The 17,368-nt window shown below is 40.1% G+C and overlaps 2 protein-coding genes across 2 annotated transcripts in view; both read left to right on the top strand.

The window, feature by feature from the left end:
- The first annotated feature begins 4,112 nt into the window (after window positions 1-4,112).
- Window positions 4,113-7,866, top strand: LOC117546421. Its single transcript, XM_034216644.1, has 3 exons — window positions 4,113-4,238; window positions 5,242-5,865; window positions 7,012-7,866. The coding sequence occupies exons 1-3, from the start codon at window positions 4,190-4,192 to the stop codon at window positions 7,485-7,487; spliced, it is 1,149 nt and encodes a 382-aa protein (XP_034072535.1). The 5' UTR covers window positions 4,113-4,189; the 3' UTR covers window positions 7,488-7,866.
- Window positions 7,867-16,200: 8,334 nt separating this feature from the next.
- rasgef1ba (RasGEF domain family, member 1Ba) overlaps window positions 16,201-17,368 on the top strand; it is a 35,108-nt gene continuing 33,940 nt past the window's right edge. Inside the window, exon 1 of the mRNA XM_034216643.1 lies at window positions 16,201-16,495. The gene's annotated coding sequence lies outside the window, so the exon portion shown is untranslated. The remainder of the gene's footprint in view (window positions 16,496-17,368) is intronic.

The raw sequence follows: 17,368 nt of genomic DNA, 5'->3' as shown, positions 1-17,368 counted from the left end.
CACAGATTCCACAAATTGTTGCACAGCTCCCATGTTGAGTCATTGTTTGGGGTCTGGTGTGAAAGTTGGCTAACTGCCACTGACCTAATCAACGCCATTGCTGCTGGTTGTCAGGACACATGAAAAAGGGGGGGGGGGGGCGGGGGACGCTGAGCTTCCACAGTGGGATACTTCAGTTCTCTTGCTGCCTGGGCTGATGTAAATGTTCTCCAGTGTGTGAGCCGTCTGTACCTCACCTTCCACATTACATGGCTAAGAAAAGGAAACGTCTTTAAAGTGCTGTTTTGTGTTAGTTCAATTATCCATGGCTCACATGGAATGATCATTCAGGTCTGATGCAATTTCAAAATAGAAAATTGTCCATTGATAAAATGCTGATCTTCACTGAAATGTTATGAAGCATGCCTTATTTTTGTTGTGTACACTTAGGTTGCATTACTTTAGTTAAATGATTGAAATTCTAATGATGGAGTAATTGTAGGTGTCTGATGCACTTTATATTTTCACTTTATAAAATATGATATGTTTCTTCAATACCATATGCACACAAGCATGTTTTATTGTGTGCAATGTTGTTTAATTCTGAACATGCCTTATAAATGCAGACATGCTTTAGGTCTATGTGTCTTGTTTCAATGCAATGCAGCATGTTGCTTTCATGCTTTTCAACAATATATGCAATAACTATGCTGTTGTAGTACTTTACTGTATCTGCAGCTGATAGCTCATATTTCAAGCCACATTTTTCCTGGCCTCTTATTTTTGATCATTATCAACCAGCCCCCAGTCCAAACTAATTGAATATCCTGAGCTACAGCCTGTCTCTCCCTTTTGAGGACGGGGAGGAAGACACGCCAGAAGAGGGGGACAGCACAGGCTCTGTACTTATATATGTATTTATTGATGAAGACATATATTAAAGGTCTGGCTCTTTTTCTCGTTGTTCACATACTCTTTTGTAACGTGTTCATCCCCTGAAGCGGGGAAGAGAACAAAGACTGATAATGGAGCTTACATCATACCAGAAAGATCAGAGGTTTGAAACTCGTAGCAGAACCTTCCTTCCTGCAGCGATCAGACTTTACAAATACCGGCTCTTGGTAGACCACCACATCATACAGACTGCTTGTGTATTAAACCTTCGATGTGCAATATATCATTTTTTTTTGCAAATATACTGTGCATTTTTCACTGTTACGTGCACATACAATTTTCACTATATTCATATTCACGCTTTTAGAATGCACATTTTTACCTATGGACTTATTTGTCTCTATTTTTAATGCATTCATGTGCATCTTTTCTCTATAATTAACATCGGTATGTTAGCTGACTCTTTACAATTGTTTGCCTTTTTTTTCACTGACTGAGTAATTATATTGCAGTCAACATGAAACCAAAAATGCACTTGCTCAAAAATAAATAAATGAAATAATAAAAACATACAACATACATACATAATATACATATTTTAAAAAGACAAATACCGTATACGCATCAAAGAAAATCAAAGTTGAGAAAAAAAGGTTGTCATTAAATAATATTGCATCCCCACTCATCCTTACAAAACAATCAAACATCCATGTGAGTGTACAGTCAGGGTCAAAGAGGGACAGTATTCTTCTAGGATTTACCTTTGTTTGTGTGTTATGTGCATGTGGAAGCCTGTGTGTGAGAGGAGTGTGTGACGCTCCTCAGCAGCCCAGAGGAATGTGTGAGTAATGACGTGGAGGTCCACTTGACTGTCTGACCTCTTCCTCTGTAATTACCTGTGCTCTGGCCGGCTAATCATTTATACAACTGTGTGTGTGTGTGTGTGTGTGTGTGTGTGTGTGTGTGTGTGTGTGTGTGTGGTCAGTGTTTGGCATTGTGCTGTGAAGAAAAACCTTTATCCCCTTATATATAGCTTTTTCCAACATTAGAAGTACAAAATCCGATTTTCTCAGGCCTGTTGCCACCACAACTTCAGTAAGGTTGTTGAAACGTGTGTTTTTTCAAAATCATATTTCTAAAAAAGAGAATTGTCTCTAACTGGAAATGACACCGGCATTCTCTTCAAGATAACAGTTAAACTCATCCCAAGTCACTCTATAACAGAACAAAGACTGAGCTCAAAATGCAAATGTCACAGCAGGAAAGCAGACTGAATTTGCATTAGCAGCACTTTAGGACTCCCCCAAGGTAATTGCTCTGTTTTGTGGATGAAAGACTGGGGAGGTGAAATAGAGGGAGGGACACCAGAGATCTCAGCAGACATCCAGAGAACGCACAAGACGAGCCATTAGCACCTCACAGCCTCTTTATGAGCTGTTTCCTCTTAATGTTTCCCACTTATTATTCAATGTTAAAACAAATGTGCGGCCTCTGGAGGACGTGTTCACACTTGGCTGTTAAAAGCCTCTTGATCGCGTGTGGACAGCTTTAAATATGGATATGTCTTTCCCAATTTTACATTTATTCACAACATTTCTTGGTTTGTGGTGTTCATTTTTCAATAAAGGTTCTGGCCAAGGGAGAACAATATTTTTTGTAACAAAGCAATTCTGAAGCCATTCTATTCCAAGTGAGTCTCAACTAAACCCTAGCTCTATCTGGATATACCTTTATACAAGAAACATGGTCTTTAGAGTGATGGTGTATTTTTTGTACAACGACCCAGAAGTTAGCATCGCAAAGACGTCCATTCATGATACTTAATACATTTTATTCAGCAGGATATTTTCCACATATTAACACCACTGTGATTTTTGAAGTGTAAATGCAATGCTAGAGCAAAAAATCTAAAAGCTAACGTTAGGCTTCAAACAAACTACATAACGGTCTCATGGCTGCGAATCACCACTGCTAAGCCCATACAAAGGTCATGTTGGCGTGATGCTGTTTTGTAGTCTCTTTCAGTCACTTGTTAGCAACAGTCGTTTTTAGGACACATAGAATCTTCAGACCTTCACAAATGGGGTTATTACTAAATTATTTTTGATGAAAACATGAAAATCTCTTCAGCTTGCTTTAACCACGGAATTTATTTCAGATTTCTAACTACAAACATGTTCATAAAACTGTTGACTTAGCCGAGGAAATCGGAAGTGGTAAAATGCTAAGACATTTTCGAGTTTTTGGACACGTTTCTGCACCTCTCTCTGAAAAAACCTTGAATGCCATTTAGACTAAAAGTAGGGACCTATACACTGAAAACGTTTTTCATATTATGTATCATTCAAAGGTAAAGAGTATGATGTATTTACTTGCCCCTATGAATTGGGTTGCATCCTGAATTACGTGGTATGTGGCACCAGAAGCTATCCCAGGCTGCATTTTTGTTGCCCCGATGTGCCACCTTGGGCTACTTCAAATGAATGAGGTGCCTGCATTCATTGAGGCATCGCTGTTTGTCTGTGAGAATCTTGACACACATATTTAGCAATATTTACCATATAGGATATTAACCCTTACTCCCATAATCCAGCTGCTGCGTACTAGGACATTTCTGTTTAACAATTTAAGCCTTGTTCTTACATCGTTATTAATAATGGCATTTTTTTCCATGTCTAATTTGACTTTTGACTCCTTTTAAATAATATTCACAAGTAGGTGAACTGCTTAAAAACAATCAAACAGATGTACATTTCTTTATCATCCACAAGTATCACTTATATTTTCCTCTAGCATTATATAACTTAATCGATCTAATAAATATGTGTATTCAGTTGATACCTGATCATTTTTATTGTACTAAATAAAACTACTGGTGGCACATTATATTGACAAAAATGATGGTGCACTTGTTAAATATTGTACAACACAAATGAAAATATTGATATGCTGCATACTAAAATAGATTAATAGTGTAAAGATCATAGTATTCTTCTTCTACCTCAATAACATAAATATGTAATGATCACAGAGGGAATATTCATAGGATCTGTACACAATTAAATATATAGGGCACATGGGAACATTGAAGGCAATATTAAGTTATGTTATACGTTTTTTTACTAAATGTGTGTTATGTGGGAGCTGTCATAAGTGTCATTATTCGTGTTGTTTCTGCATTTTCTGTAAATGATTTTTATATTATCACACGACTCTGACCACGTCACACCACGTGACGGGCTGGACTCGACTCAACCCGGAAGAGAGCACTGTCGGTGCCTGAGAGGATTGTTTACATTTTCTACAGCCCGTTAAAATGAATCATCCGACGATAAACTCGACCAGCTTTGTTTCAACGACCAAAAGTAAGAACCATTCTTTTAACCGACATCTGTTATTTGTTGTTTAACAGACAGCAGAGAGTCAGAATCATTCATTTAACTAGGTCTGCTAACTGTTAGCCGCTAACCCTCGCTGTGTTTGTTACAGCGAGCAGAACTAGCTTCCTGGTCTGGTTTCACTCAGTTATTCCGCTGCGAAACACTCTGCTCATTGACAGGCTTGTACAATAACACCCTTTTGTATAAATAGTATTATCATTATGTATGTATCTGAATCAATTAGCCTAAATGGTAACGCCCAACTTCTTAACTGTTAGATGACATGTATATTTATTAACACCCAGTGTCTTTAACAGCTTGCTATCTGGCCATTAGCAAGCATACGTCCTTTAAGGATGTGATATGTTCTAAGGACAGCTTAGTTAGATGTGTGCTCCTATCAGTTTGTTGGTACATGTAATCCATACTTTTCAAATACATGCACACTGTTATGGATGTATATTAAATAACTATTTAACTATGTAAACGTAGCTGCTAATATGTCATATCTCATGGTGACCCAACATCCATCTTTACCTTAGCTGATATCCCTTTATTTCTGACTTTCTAATAAGTTCATTAAGTCCAGAATTTGAAGTTTAGGATGATTATTAAAATGTACTTTTCACACCAGTATGATATGCATATGCATATGCATAATATGCAGTTTCGGAAACATAAATGTATTTTGTTTCTCGATTGTATAGCATATTTCATAATCATTTAAATAATGTTGCAGCCACTCTTGATGTTCAGCAATTGATGTGTAGGTAAATCTAGCTTAAACCAATTCATTTTGGAGAGGTGTTATGGTATGGCATCTCACTGAGTGTTTAATACATGGGGATCCTCTCCTCAAATCAAATAATGGGTTTGTCTTGTTCATGTGCATTTAATTACGTTTAAATGTTTATGAACCATTACCCAAGAACACCAGGATCAATTGTGAAGTCATTCCCTGTTTTCAGCTGTGTTTCTATTTACACAGGAAAACGGGAAGCTGAGCGCTCAGTAAACTGGACGGTGGAGGAGACTCAGGTGCTGCTGTGCGCCTGGAGCGACGAGCGCATCCAGAAGAGTTTGGCGGAAAACCTTCGCAACCGCCATGTCTTCAAACACCTCTCTGTCCGCATGAGTGAAATGGGTTTCTCTCGAAGTCCACACCAGTGCCGGCTCCGTGTCAAAACTCTCAAGGCTAACTACGTGAGAGCCAAACTACAAAGGAGCAGCTCGCAGCCTTGCACTTTTAAATATTTTGCCGAGATGGACGCTGTGTTGGGCCGGAGGTCAGAGGCAGAGGAAGGAGGGCCATATTTTGGTTCTCCAGGACGCATGGCAGGGCGTTACCTTGACTCCTTTGAAAGGACAGGAAGTATCCCAAAAGATTTGGATTTGAACATAGAAAACCATGTTGGTTATCCGGGCAGGACAGTAAGACAAAGTGTGAGCTCTTTAGAGGAGAGAGCAGGCCGTCAGTCTTGGCAGTTTGACTCTGAAGTCAAATTGGAGGACAGAGAAGTTTCAACGGATGAGTTTGAGACCAGCAATTCAGGATTCCCTCAGCGACGTCATGAAGTTTACACAGAATCACCCATCCATCGTGAAATTACCGGTATGTACTGTGCTTATTATGTCATTCATAAGAGGGTCAAAATAACACTCAACAAATGCTACATGTTAAATAAAAAAACACGTATTTAACATAAAGGAATGTTGAATCTGGGATTTTATTATGGTCCTATAGTTTTACTATGTTGCTACTTATGATGAATTACAAACCTGACCTACGGTGGCCGACCTGTGCAATCTGCAATAATAACAGAAGTTATCATGCGATCACATGGGTATACTAAGCCAATAAAACGTATGTTTCAGTTTCCAGGTTTTTATTTGCAGCGTTTTGTTTATGCAGTGCTTTAAGTCAACGCTGCGCATGTTTCGTCAAGTTGGTGAAGATGCTTCTTCATTTGCATGTCATTTGGCACATTTGTGTTTTCACCTAGTAAAAAAATCACAGGATTTATTTGTTACAGCTACGCATTGCTGAAAAAAAATGTAGACAACTAGTTTATAACCTAACCTGAGATTTAAATCATTACATTATTATTAAAATATTATAGTGTAGTCTTTTATTAAATGAGCAACAAAAGTATTGTCATTCAATCATTTGTATTAAAAAGACTGTTTAAGCAAGGTCAACAACTCTACATAGCAGTATAAATCCAGGATATTTAAAAAAAACAAAATGACATCACCACTATTGGTGCTTTTTAATTTCTTGCAGTCAGATGTTTGTGTATTTTGGTACCAAAAACGACAACAAAATGAAAGTGTCATTTTGTGAGTGCAGCTATTTGTTATGTTCATAAAGTAAAGACGTTCCTCATCAGCCCTTCACTCTGTCTATTGTTTCTTTTCTTCTTTAATTGCTTGTGAAGCGCTTTGAGCACCAGCGCTATATACATGTAATGTATTATTATTATGTCAACATAGGCACATTAAAGACACTGCAGTAAATATCTTTATTGCTGGTTTCTTCTAACCAACTGCCGAGAACATTTTTGATATTCAGTTAACTATGAAATTAGGTGAATAAAAGACACATTATAGAAGATGGAAGCCAAAATAAGCATTTTTGCTTAAAATATGATTTAATAAAACAAAACAATTGGTTATTTTTCTGCTGGTGATTCATTGAGTTATCATTTCCTGTCATCAGCGATAATCAGATACCTGTACTGTTTTATATCCTCTGTAGGTGCACTAGTGGAAAACAGCAGTCCTTCCACACATGTAGTACCACCTCAACCTCCAGCTGCTCCTCCTCCAGCTGCTGTTACCCAATCCTCTCCTCTCCCCACACCATCAGATCCAAGCCCCAACACACTCCCTACCTGTGGGCACCTTCACTCGGAGTCCTCAGGCCTCAAGCACCTGTCGGAGTGCTTCCAGCGGCTGATGTCGCAGACCCAGGGCCTGATGGTGCAGCTGGAGGGCCAGCGGCAGGAGCAGGGCCGCTGGCATCAGGAGCTCCTCTCCCAGTGGCTGCAGAGGGAGGAGCGCTCGCAGAGGGAGACGGCCGAGAGGGAGGAGAGGAGGGAGAAAGCTCGCATGGAGCATGAGATCAGAGTCCTGGAGCTCCTCACAAGCCTAGCCAGAGACGGAGGTTGTAAAAGTGGAAGCAATAAGACAGCAGAGGCACCAAATCACACTTGCAACAAAGGCGAAAAGTAGGAGGCACTCGCACCAAGGATTTCTTACAGCGGTTTACCCAAAGTTTTCAAACTCAGGAAGAACCAAATAATGGCACTTGTAATAAAGAAACGGCTATATTTAAGGCAGCTAACTATAATCCTTGACGCTGAGGAATACGGAGTGAAATTGTTATTTCAACCAAATTACGGAAGACGCCCTTAACATTTAAAGGTCCCATGTCATGGCCATTTTCTACTGATCATAATTCCATTGTTGAGGTCTACTAGAATAGATTTATATTGTGCAATTTTCCAAACTCACATTGGTTTCTCGTACAGCATCTCTGTAAAGTATGTGTATTCACTCTCTGTCCTGAACGGCTTGTTGGAGCTCCTGCCCCCCCCTCCCTGTGAGCCCAGTGGCCGTCTGCGAAACCCAGCCCGAACACACACACACACACACACACACACACACACACACACACCTGCAGCCTAGCTGGGAGTTTGTGTGTGTGCTCACACACTAGGGCTGAACGATATATCGTGTCATGGCGATAACCAGGGACGTGCGGTTTTATTCATTTTTTTAAAATGCTAACGCACTTTAGCACAGAGTTCAAAATAAAGATACCCTTATTACTTATCGAAACTGCACATACAATATATCCGATTAAAGCTGAGACTCTACAGATTATTTAAGTATAGTATCTAAGCGATCCGATCTCACGACAGGGGAAGCAAACACAGACATCACAACACGTACCTTTACGGAGCTTTTACGGGAGATCGTCTCACCGTAGCTGTCAATCTGATCAAAAGACGTGTTCAATGGCATTAAAACGAGAAAAAACGCGGCTGAATCGGTTGATCCATAGGTTAATAATGTATCTGTGGCTTTGAAGCAATTGTTTATAATCCATAATTCCATTTGTATGTAAAAATCGGAGCACAAAAGTTAGCTGCTAATGGTAGCCACCAGAGTGTATGCAGCTTCCGGTTTTGGCTACGCGTCACTCTCACTCCTTATTTGTTCATGTGTTGGTGTGTGTAGAACTCCCCCTCGATTCCATTGGCTCTAGCGGTTATAAAGAGATTTCATTCGTCAAAATCGAGCAAGGGGGGCCAGAGATATGGAAATCCACCCAAATGACCCCAGAAGTGTTTTTTTTTTGCTAAATCTCTCTATAAAGGTCAAATGTCACTTGTTTTGCATCAATCTTGATACAGAGTACTTATTATATGTTGTACTTTGGATTCCTAAAGCTTTTAGTCTACTAACCCATCATCCAAGGGTAGTTTTCACTATAAGTAAAAAAGAATTTTTGGACGGACACTATATAATTTACAGTTTTTTACTATGTTCAATCTGAATTTTCTCTAAAATAAAAAACATCTATATTGATTCTGACTTTTCTACATCCAACTCACAGATTTATCATTACTTTGAGAAAAAAGATTATTAATGTAACCCTTTTAGAAGGGAAGATATGGTCATTTGTTCTGGGAATGTCATTTTCGAGCCTGAGACCTGAAAAACAGGCTCAGTGCTTAAGTAGGCAAATTAACTCAAACACGTCATGTTACAATTATTTTGCTGCTTGCTACAAAAGGAAAACTTGCGCGGCTCTCATGTTAGGGGTGCTTGAGTGAGTGACATGCAGGCTCTGCATGCACAGCAAACCACCAATCACAATCATTCTTGATCAGATCACAGCAGGCCCCGCCCCGCTAGTTTGCAGACCATCAAAACACCGGTAAAAAATGAGCGAGGCACAGGAGGACAATACCTTCATCCGGTTAAATATAGTTTAAAAAACCGCAATATATATCGCAGGGGGAAAAAAATCGCAATGTCAGTTTTTTTTCAATATCGTGCAGCCCTATCACACACAGACTCACAGCCTCGCCGCGTCCCGCCGTCTCAGGCGGAGAAATTGGCGGAGCTGCAGCTGAGAAAAGATTGAGTGTGTGTCTGTGTGAGGAAGTCCGCGGTTTGCTCCATTTGGACCAATCCACGGACTTAACGTAACGGCTCCACGGACGTTACGTTACGTCACTATATCCAAATACGTCACTATACCCAAGAAGAAAACAATGGAAAAAGAGAAAACTCCAACGAGGCGTTCTGGGGCAGCACAGACAGGTATTTTCTGTGTTAGAGTTTTACTCGCTACATGGTGTACTTTGAGGGTTTTGACTCTGCAGACCGTTTACATGCAGGAAAACCTTCATAACACACAAGGGGACGGGTAATAACCGGAAAAGCATGACATGGGACATTTAAGTCTTTAAGATGATGATTGTTGTCTGACAGCTAGTGGTCAGTGCTCAGAAAGCTTAGAAGCAGAAACCACAGTTGTTACCCAAAAGAGATTGTTCTCTTCTGTCAGTTCTCTGCCTTTGAGGGAATTTCTTTGCACCTAATCAAACAAAACTGTTTCATACACTTGCTATAAATAAATAAAAAACTGAGAAATATTCAACCACATTCTGTGTTCCACTGGAATCTGTATGTTGCCTCTTGGTACTAATGGAATCTGTTCTGATATATGCCATTTTGACACGTTGCAAAGGTCTTAACAGCCCTAGTGAAGAATCCCTCACTCCTGTTAATTCCCTTTTCCACTAACACCCAATAACATTTGGCTTTTGTCTTAAGCATTCGCCCCCGGGACAATAGATTACAGTAGTCACAGGTATGTATCTGCCCTATTCATCAAGCACCAACATTGCTTTCTAACCCTGCTTTTCATGACCTCACCTGGGAACACAGATATGCAATAAGATATTATTGAAGTAAAGTCAAATGTAAATATCTTGACTATAACAAGTATTATTTGTTGTCATCAGTGCCAATATGGAAGAAAATCTCAAGTTTATTTCCCTCTGTGTCAAAAATATAATTGTTAAACAGGTTTCCATGAGCGAGACAGTGAACTGTGACAGGGATGGCACAAATGGGAAACATTGCACTGCTCTGTGTTGGAGCTATAACAGGAATGTAGCACAAAAAAAGCATAAAGTCAATGTTTGTCATTTAAAATCCAGCACATCAGCCTGGATGTCATGCTTGCATAATAGACCTTTAGCACAGTTCTGACACTCCAGACAGGCTTTCTCCATAAGGGTAAGCATCTGATGTCTTCAGTCACACAGCATGGTAATAATAATAATAATAACTTGAATTTATATAGCGCCTCTCATAACCTCAAGGTCACTTTACAAAGAAACATACAAGGACAAGACATAAAAAACATAAACATAAAACAGGGGGCAGAAATGGAAGTGTAACTGGGGGGGGGGGGGAGTGAGTTATTGTTGGAAGGCGATGTTGAACAGATGAGTTTTAAGGGTTGATTTGAAAATGTTGAGAGAAGGGGCGTTGCGGATTTCTGCAGGGAGGGAGTTCCAGAGAGTGGGGGCAGCGACACTGAAGGCACGGTCCCCGAAGGTGCGGAGGCGTGAATGGGGAATGGAGAGCAGGCCGGAGTCTGAGGATCGAAGGGTGCGGGACGGGATGTATGGGTGGAGGAGATCTGTGAGGTACTGAGGGGAGAGGGCATGGAGGGATTTGTAGGTGATGCGGGACTTGACCGGGAGCCAGTGGAGGTTGAATAGAGTGGGGGTGATGTGCTCCCAGGGCTTGGTGCGTGTGAGAACCCTGGCAGCTGAGTTCTGTATGTACTGGAGCCTGTTCAGGGTAATGACCCTGTGGACACTGGTCTGATTTGCCATATCATTTAGCTGTCAAAGCTTTGACCGTGAGTTTCTTCCTGCGACGCCTTGCTTTACACTCACAAGAATCCTATGTATTAAACCCCCAGGCTGAAAGCTGCCCTGGCTGATTGTTACCTGAATAGACAAACAGGAAATCTTTCACTCTGCCACCCAACACAGGCTGCCCCTGAAGCTAGCGTGAACGAGTTGGAATGGAAAACCTTTTGATACGCTGAAACTGGATCGTAATCAACACTGGTCAGGCTGGTTTTCTGTAGGAGTACTTACAGGATATGACTTTCTTATTGCCAACAAATCCTTTGAAAAGACCAATGCTAACTATACATGGAGAAAGAAAAGAAAATGTCCATGTGAGGGATTACTAAAGTATATCTTCTTCTTCTTCTTCTACATGCATCCTACTTTGTGTGTATCAAAGCCTGATACTCTTTACTATTTTCCTACCATAGAGCTTCAAAGCCAACAGCTTGTTTTAGGCGCACTCTTTCTCTTGGCTGTTTCTTTATTACCATGAACACAAACAATATGGATTATTTTCACTTCCACACACACAGTTCTTTCAAAATTCAATAGAGCCACACATGTGAATTCATCCACCACTGAAAATAGACCGCTACTTTTGCAAAATAACAGGAGACGAGGAGCCGGTAAATAACATCTTATCCTCTTTATAAAAAAGCACTATTAGTCTAATCATTTCATGCTCCCTATTTATTTTAAAAGTACAAACAAAAAGTCCCATTAAAATGAGTCAATTAAAGGGTCTCTATTTTGCTCATTTTCAGGTTTCATAATTATATTTCGTGCCTCTACTGTGACATGTCTCCATGCTTTAATGTTGAAAAAGCTCTTATTTTCTCATTCTTCCTGCTGAGCACCTCTTTTCATCTCTGTCTGAAATAAGAGCACAGTCTTCTCTGATTGGTTGGCCGGCTCTGATGTGATTGGTCAACTGCTTAAAGATGATTCAGAAATGTCCTGCCCCTCAACCTATCACGTACAGTGTTTTGGAGCACCAGCCAATAAAACTGTGAGTATTGCATAACGATGTCATTATGTTACAGAAGTAAACAAAGGAGTCCAATGGAGGTGTTTCAGGCAGGGGGGGGGGGAGTGTGTGGGAGAAAAACTCCCTCTTGAGGGAACTTCTGAATTTATTTTAGCCTTTGCAGATCATTTAGATGCACACAAACCTATATCACACTACAGGAAAGGAACAAGCATAATAGGGCCCCTTTAATATTTTTAATAAATTCCAAAAATGGTCAGCTCACTATCGGACAGGGTCGGGAAAGCAGGGAGTATTGATAGACAGAAAATGGTATGGATATATAAGAAAGCCTGCATGTTCTAGGTCTTGTTCTTCTGCAAAATGTCCTTTAATGCTGGTAACTTGGAAAATAAACCTCTTCCTCTGTCTGATTTAGTGTTCTCGTTATAGTGAGTTGTCACCACAGCCTCAAAGTGAATTAGCTAATATGTTTGGTTAAAAGCTTTGTTAACCTTTGCCAAATGCATACTGTTTCTTGATTCTAATTATACATTTTTAATTCGATACCCAAAATGTCCACCTTAAATGACATCCTGGTTCAAACATGACCATGTTTGTGGTGTCTGCGGGCATACGTATATTGTGATTGTGTCCAACATATTGACTGCAATCCTGGTCTTTATCGTCAGACTCCGTGTGATCATTGAAGCGAGAGAAAAGCTGGATTAGTGCATATACGTAAATCTGCCTTAATTCCAGATTATGTAATACCTCTGGATCGTGGCGAGATTTGGAATGATTCGCTTTTATTTTACCATGGCTTATTACTCTGCTTGGAAACGCAGAGAAAGTCAGCCAAGCAGAAACAATTTAACAGCCAAACAAACCCCTTGTTTGTTGTGTAAGGCACTACAGTATACTACAAGGAATGTTGCCTTAAAGAAGAGGAAACAATTATGTTGTCTACTTTTTATTAAGACTGAGAAAAACAGTCTGGGGAATGATGCAGGACTATCTTCAGATATAAAAGCAGTATTTTCTGTATCATAACTCAAATTCCTTCTCTTTTAGGTTTTCATTTTAGATCAGAATAAAGTCTTAATTGCCTGGGTAAATGAAAGCTAAGTAAACGGTGACACTGCCAAGATTAGAGTTTGCCTGAGAACATTGCATCAATTGGTTTCGTTTGTAATGATTGTGGTTTGTATGTTTAATTCATTCAATCCCTTCACATTTATTTAGTTGTAAAAATCCAATAATTCAGCCCAATTCAGGTCTATTATACAACATGAACCATCGTGTTTTGTTTCCCTGGCAGCTTCTTTTTCATGTGTCCGCCACCAGAATCTGTTGTCACCTTGAATTATTTGGACAAAAAGAACGTCTCTGTGGGTCTTAAGAACTAAACGGGACATTTTGATGCGATACAAAGAAAGCAACTCAGCTGTTCAGTTTAATTTCCAGCGACAGCTTTTCCCACTGATGTAATCTGTACAATTATAATTTGTTTCTTTCGGTTGGTTATGGAGCTTCAGATTACATGATTTGAACTCAGAATGAGGCGTGTAGGAAAACAAAAGAGAGGCTGGGGGAGGGATGGAGATACAACTGGGAGAAAGGCGGAGGGAAGGGTGTAAGAGAAAATAAAGAGAATAGCCTACATTTAAAATATTTATGGGTAAACATGAAATTACTACCTTATTAGCTCAGAGCAAATCTTACGCTGCAGGACACACATTAGCATTCTATTATAGTTATGGCAGTTATTGTTATTATTGTTATAGTCTAGGGCTGTCAGCCTGTTGGTCTACCACTTTTGTCAAAACTGAAACCAACTGTTGGATTTTCATGACATATGGAATATGGTACAGAGATTCATTGACACGAGGATTACGTTTTTCATTGAGAGGCGTTTACTTATTTCGGTGAAACGAATGTGCGTAAAGTTTTAAAAGATGCAGATAGTCTCACCTTGATTTTGGCGCATTGCTTTTCTTTTTCTGTCTGTTTTATAGGTCTATTCTCATCCACCATCTTTGTTTGTGACGTAAATAGTGTAAGAGTCACGTTTCTGAATCGGACACTCTGAGTGGATGCAGTAACAGCCAATCGGGGTCTGATTCAGAGTCAGTTTCGTTGTGTTGTGTACTGAAACGAGAGCTGGTATAATTCCACGCGCGACAACAAAATAAAAGTTGGAATAGGCTACATGTTGTTAGTGTTTTGAAAGTAAACTGAGGTATGGCAAGGAAATTACTACGGCTGAGGCTTTGGAGCTGATTTTTCGAGGGGACGATGTTGATGGAAATTCAGACGAATCTGCTCAGCATGCCATGTGTGATTGTGGACAGGAACTACACATGATGTGTAGTCTTGACCAAAAAAAAGACAATTCCTTGCAAAAAAACGCCCATGGACACTGCCCAAAATAATAGGCATAATGAACAGAATAAGTTAGAATATTTTAATCAGTTCTGATACAATGATAATAAATGTGTGCAATCGTCTGTGTTGAATGTTTTTTTCAATGTTATGGTTAGCAGTTCTTTTTAATGAAATAAGTAAAAAATGCAAGCTCCGTTTTAAAAGAAAACGTTTTTTATGGGCAAATATCCCAGATGATATTGTATATAAGTCTCTAATGAGTGACATATATCATTAGCTGAGGTTGTGTTGATTTCTGGGATGTGTACAACTTGATTAAACTGTAAAGAAATTACAATAAGGCAAAACACAAAAATATACAAAAACGGAAATGTCCTATGTGGGTCTCAGAGGGTTAATATATATAAATTCCCAATGATAGAGCCCAATAGTTATCCGTCATTATTATGATAAACCTCTGGGAAAAGCAGTGATATTTGTGAGGTTATGTTCAGGGCCGTACCTCCCTACAGGAAGATGGGGGCCTCACCTTGCGGAGGGGGCCTCAATTTACGGAGGGAGCCTCAACTGAGCTTATGAGACGCAATTAGTGTGGTACGAAACGGTTTTGCCGCTGCGAGGCTCCACTAGCACCCCTGTCGACGCGTGCGAAACAGAGGGCCTCATCATATAACTTTGCGTGGGGCCTCAAGTTGACCAGGGACGGCCCTGGTTATGTTGTACCCAGCAAAAATATTGGCCAAAACTTTATTTTATGTGTGTGGCTTGATGTCCTTTTGACAACTAGAAACGCAACAGTTTATAGGCACATTTTTAAGCTAAAAGAAAGCTAAGTCGTCGTCAGGCCGTTAGCCAATGTACAATTAGGCATATAGCTACAACCTGACCTGGAAGATAGCATTAAGCATAGAAAAATAAGTATTTTTAAGAAATAATTTTGCATTGAAAAAAAAGGAACCCAAAGACAAGTATTTCAATTTATATATATATATATATATTTATAATTTAAACTTAAATATACAAAGAACCTTAAAAAGGTAATAAAACAAAAACGCTTAGGACAATGAAAATATAACAATGGCAAACTACAGTGAATTATATTTTAAAGGGGAGGGCTGTGCAGACATGTGTGCAAACATTTGCAAATTGCAGTTGAGCATGAACATGGCTCAGTATTAAGAAAGAAAAAAACAAGAGTTTATTTAGAAGATTCAGTGTTCTTACATTAAAATGCATAGAAAAACACACAACCATGCTCATAGTATAGGTAAAATAATACAAGAGTAACCCAACCTACCTAAAAACATTTTTTAAAACATAGACACGCACAGACCGAAACTTATCTTAAACCTGAGAATATAGAAAAGGTTTCAAATAGTTTTTCATGTACTATCCTTTGAATTATTTGGTAACTGGCATTCCCGGAGGCTAAATAAAGCACACGGAAATGCAAATCGAAACTTAAAAGAGGAAGAGTGAGACCGATGGAAGAGACATCAGAGTCAGAGGGAAATTTAGATGGAGAAAGGGAAAGGGAAATTAAATTGAAAACGAGATAGGTGGGGGAGGGGGGGAGTTCTCTCCTCTGATTGGCTGCTGCCTCTACCCTCACAGTGAAGTCTTGAGGCTGCTCGCGGCTCCGGGGCTCATTCTCACAAGAGAAGGCGTCTGCGGAGCAACACAGCCGGAGCTGTCACTCATTCAGCGGAGCCTTCTTCTCCGAACCAACGCGCTGCTCTGAGACCGAGAATACACGTTTTCTTTCTTCTTCATTTGCACCTGAATGATGCTGCATTGAGTGGCCGGAGCGGGCAGCCACCGCTGAGTTTCACCGCCTGGGTTTATTCACATGTAAAGGAGATAGTCTGCTGTTTCAAGACACCTTTTTGGCAGGGTACGAAGGGAATTCGCACTTGGATTACTGACCTGTTGAGGTGAGCCGAGTGGATGTGGGAACGTTTTGTGTCTAAGGGTTTTACATGGAATGCTATGTTGTTTGGAGACCTGCGGTGGAGCTTGTCCAAAATGCGCGCAGGTGGTAAAGGAGCGCACTTTATTGCCAGTTTAAGAGGTAGCATTTGTGAACGAATGCACCCCTGATATATCCTTAAATCTAAACCTAAATGCACATTTTTTAATTGATGTATAGTGTTTAAATTAGCCATATATTGCTATGTGAATGCCGGCTTTCATTGAGTTATCCAAACCTGTGAAACAAAACAAACCAGATAAAGTATACCCCACATTTACTGTCAATATGTGTCGGTATTTGTATTCCCCCTAAGTGACTCCTAAATGCATCGCAGTAATAATAGGATTTTTAAACAGTGTCAATAGCAGACTATTTTTAACCCCCCCCCCCCCCCACCCCCACCCCCACCCCCACCCCACCCCACCTCCCCACCCCACCTCCCCAATATCTTCTGGCTAAGAGGATTCCCCCTCTCCCTGCCTCTTCTCCTGCAAGACAGTGCGGGATCAGTGAAGTTAATCCGGCATCTCTCCTGAGGACCTCTGGTCGACTCTCCTTGGCTCTCCGTGCCACTGCTCTGTAGTACAAGCATGCATTGGGGTTACCCTAATGTGCTGACATGTTAAATCCGTTTATTGGTGATTTGGCAGGACTCTGCATGGCTGACAATGCGATAGGGCCTCCTATGGAAACCCTTGAGTTATTGTTGCGGTGGACCGTGGATTACATGATTGCTTAATGCTTATGTACTCTGGTGTCGTGTAGTAGTGTTTATGGTTCCCTGATTGAATGCAGACAAGTGGATACTTTGTGGAAATGGGTATTGGAAGTCACA

Source organism: Gymnodraco acuticeps, unplaced genomic scaffold (assembly GCF_902827175.1).
Source record: "Gymnodraco acuticeps unplaced genomic scaffold, fGymAcu1.1, whole genome shotgun sequence".
Lineage (NCBI taxonomy): Eukaryota > Metazoa > Chordata > Actinopteri > Perciformes > Bathydraconidae > Gymnodraco > Gymnodraco acuticeps.
The sequence above is the reverse complement of the archived record's forward strand: the minus strand, read 5'-3'. Positions and strand labels throughout refer to the sequence as shown.

Excerpts from the sequence above, each read along its gene's own strand:
- LOC117546421 (XM_034216644.1), top strand. The coding sequence starts at position 4,190 with ATGAATCATCCGACGATAAACTCGACCAGCTTTGTTTCAACGACCAAA. Across the intron at positions 4,239-5,241 it reads CTTTGTTTCAACGACCAAAA|GAAAACGGGAAGCTGAGCGC; the intron begins GTAAGAACCATT and ends CTATTTACACAG. Across the intron at positions 5,866-7,011 it reads CATCCATCGTGAAATTACCG|GTGCACTAGTGGAAAACAGC; the intron begins GTATGTACTGTG and ends TATCCTCTGTAG.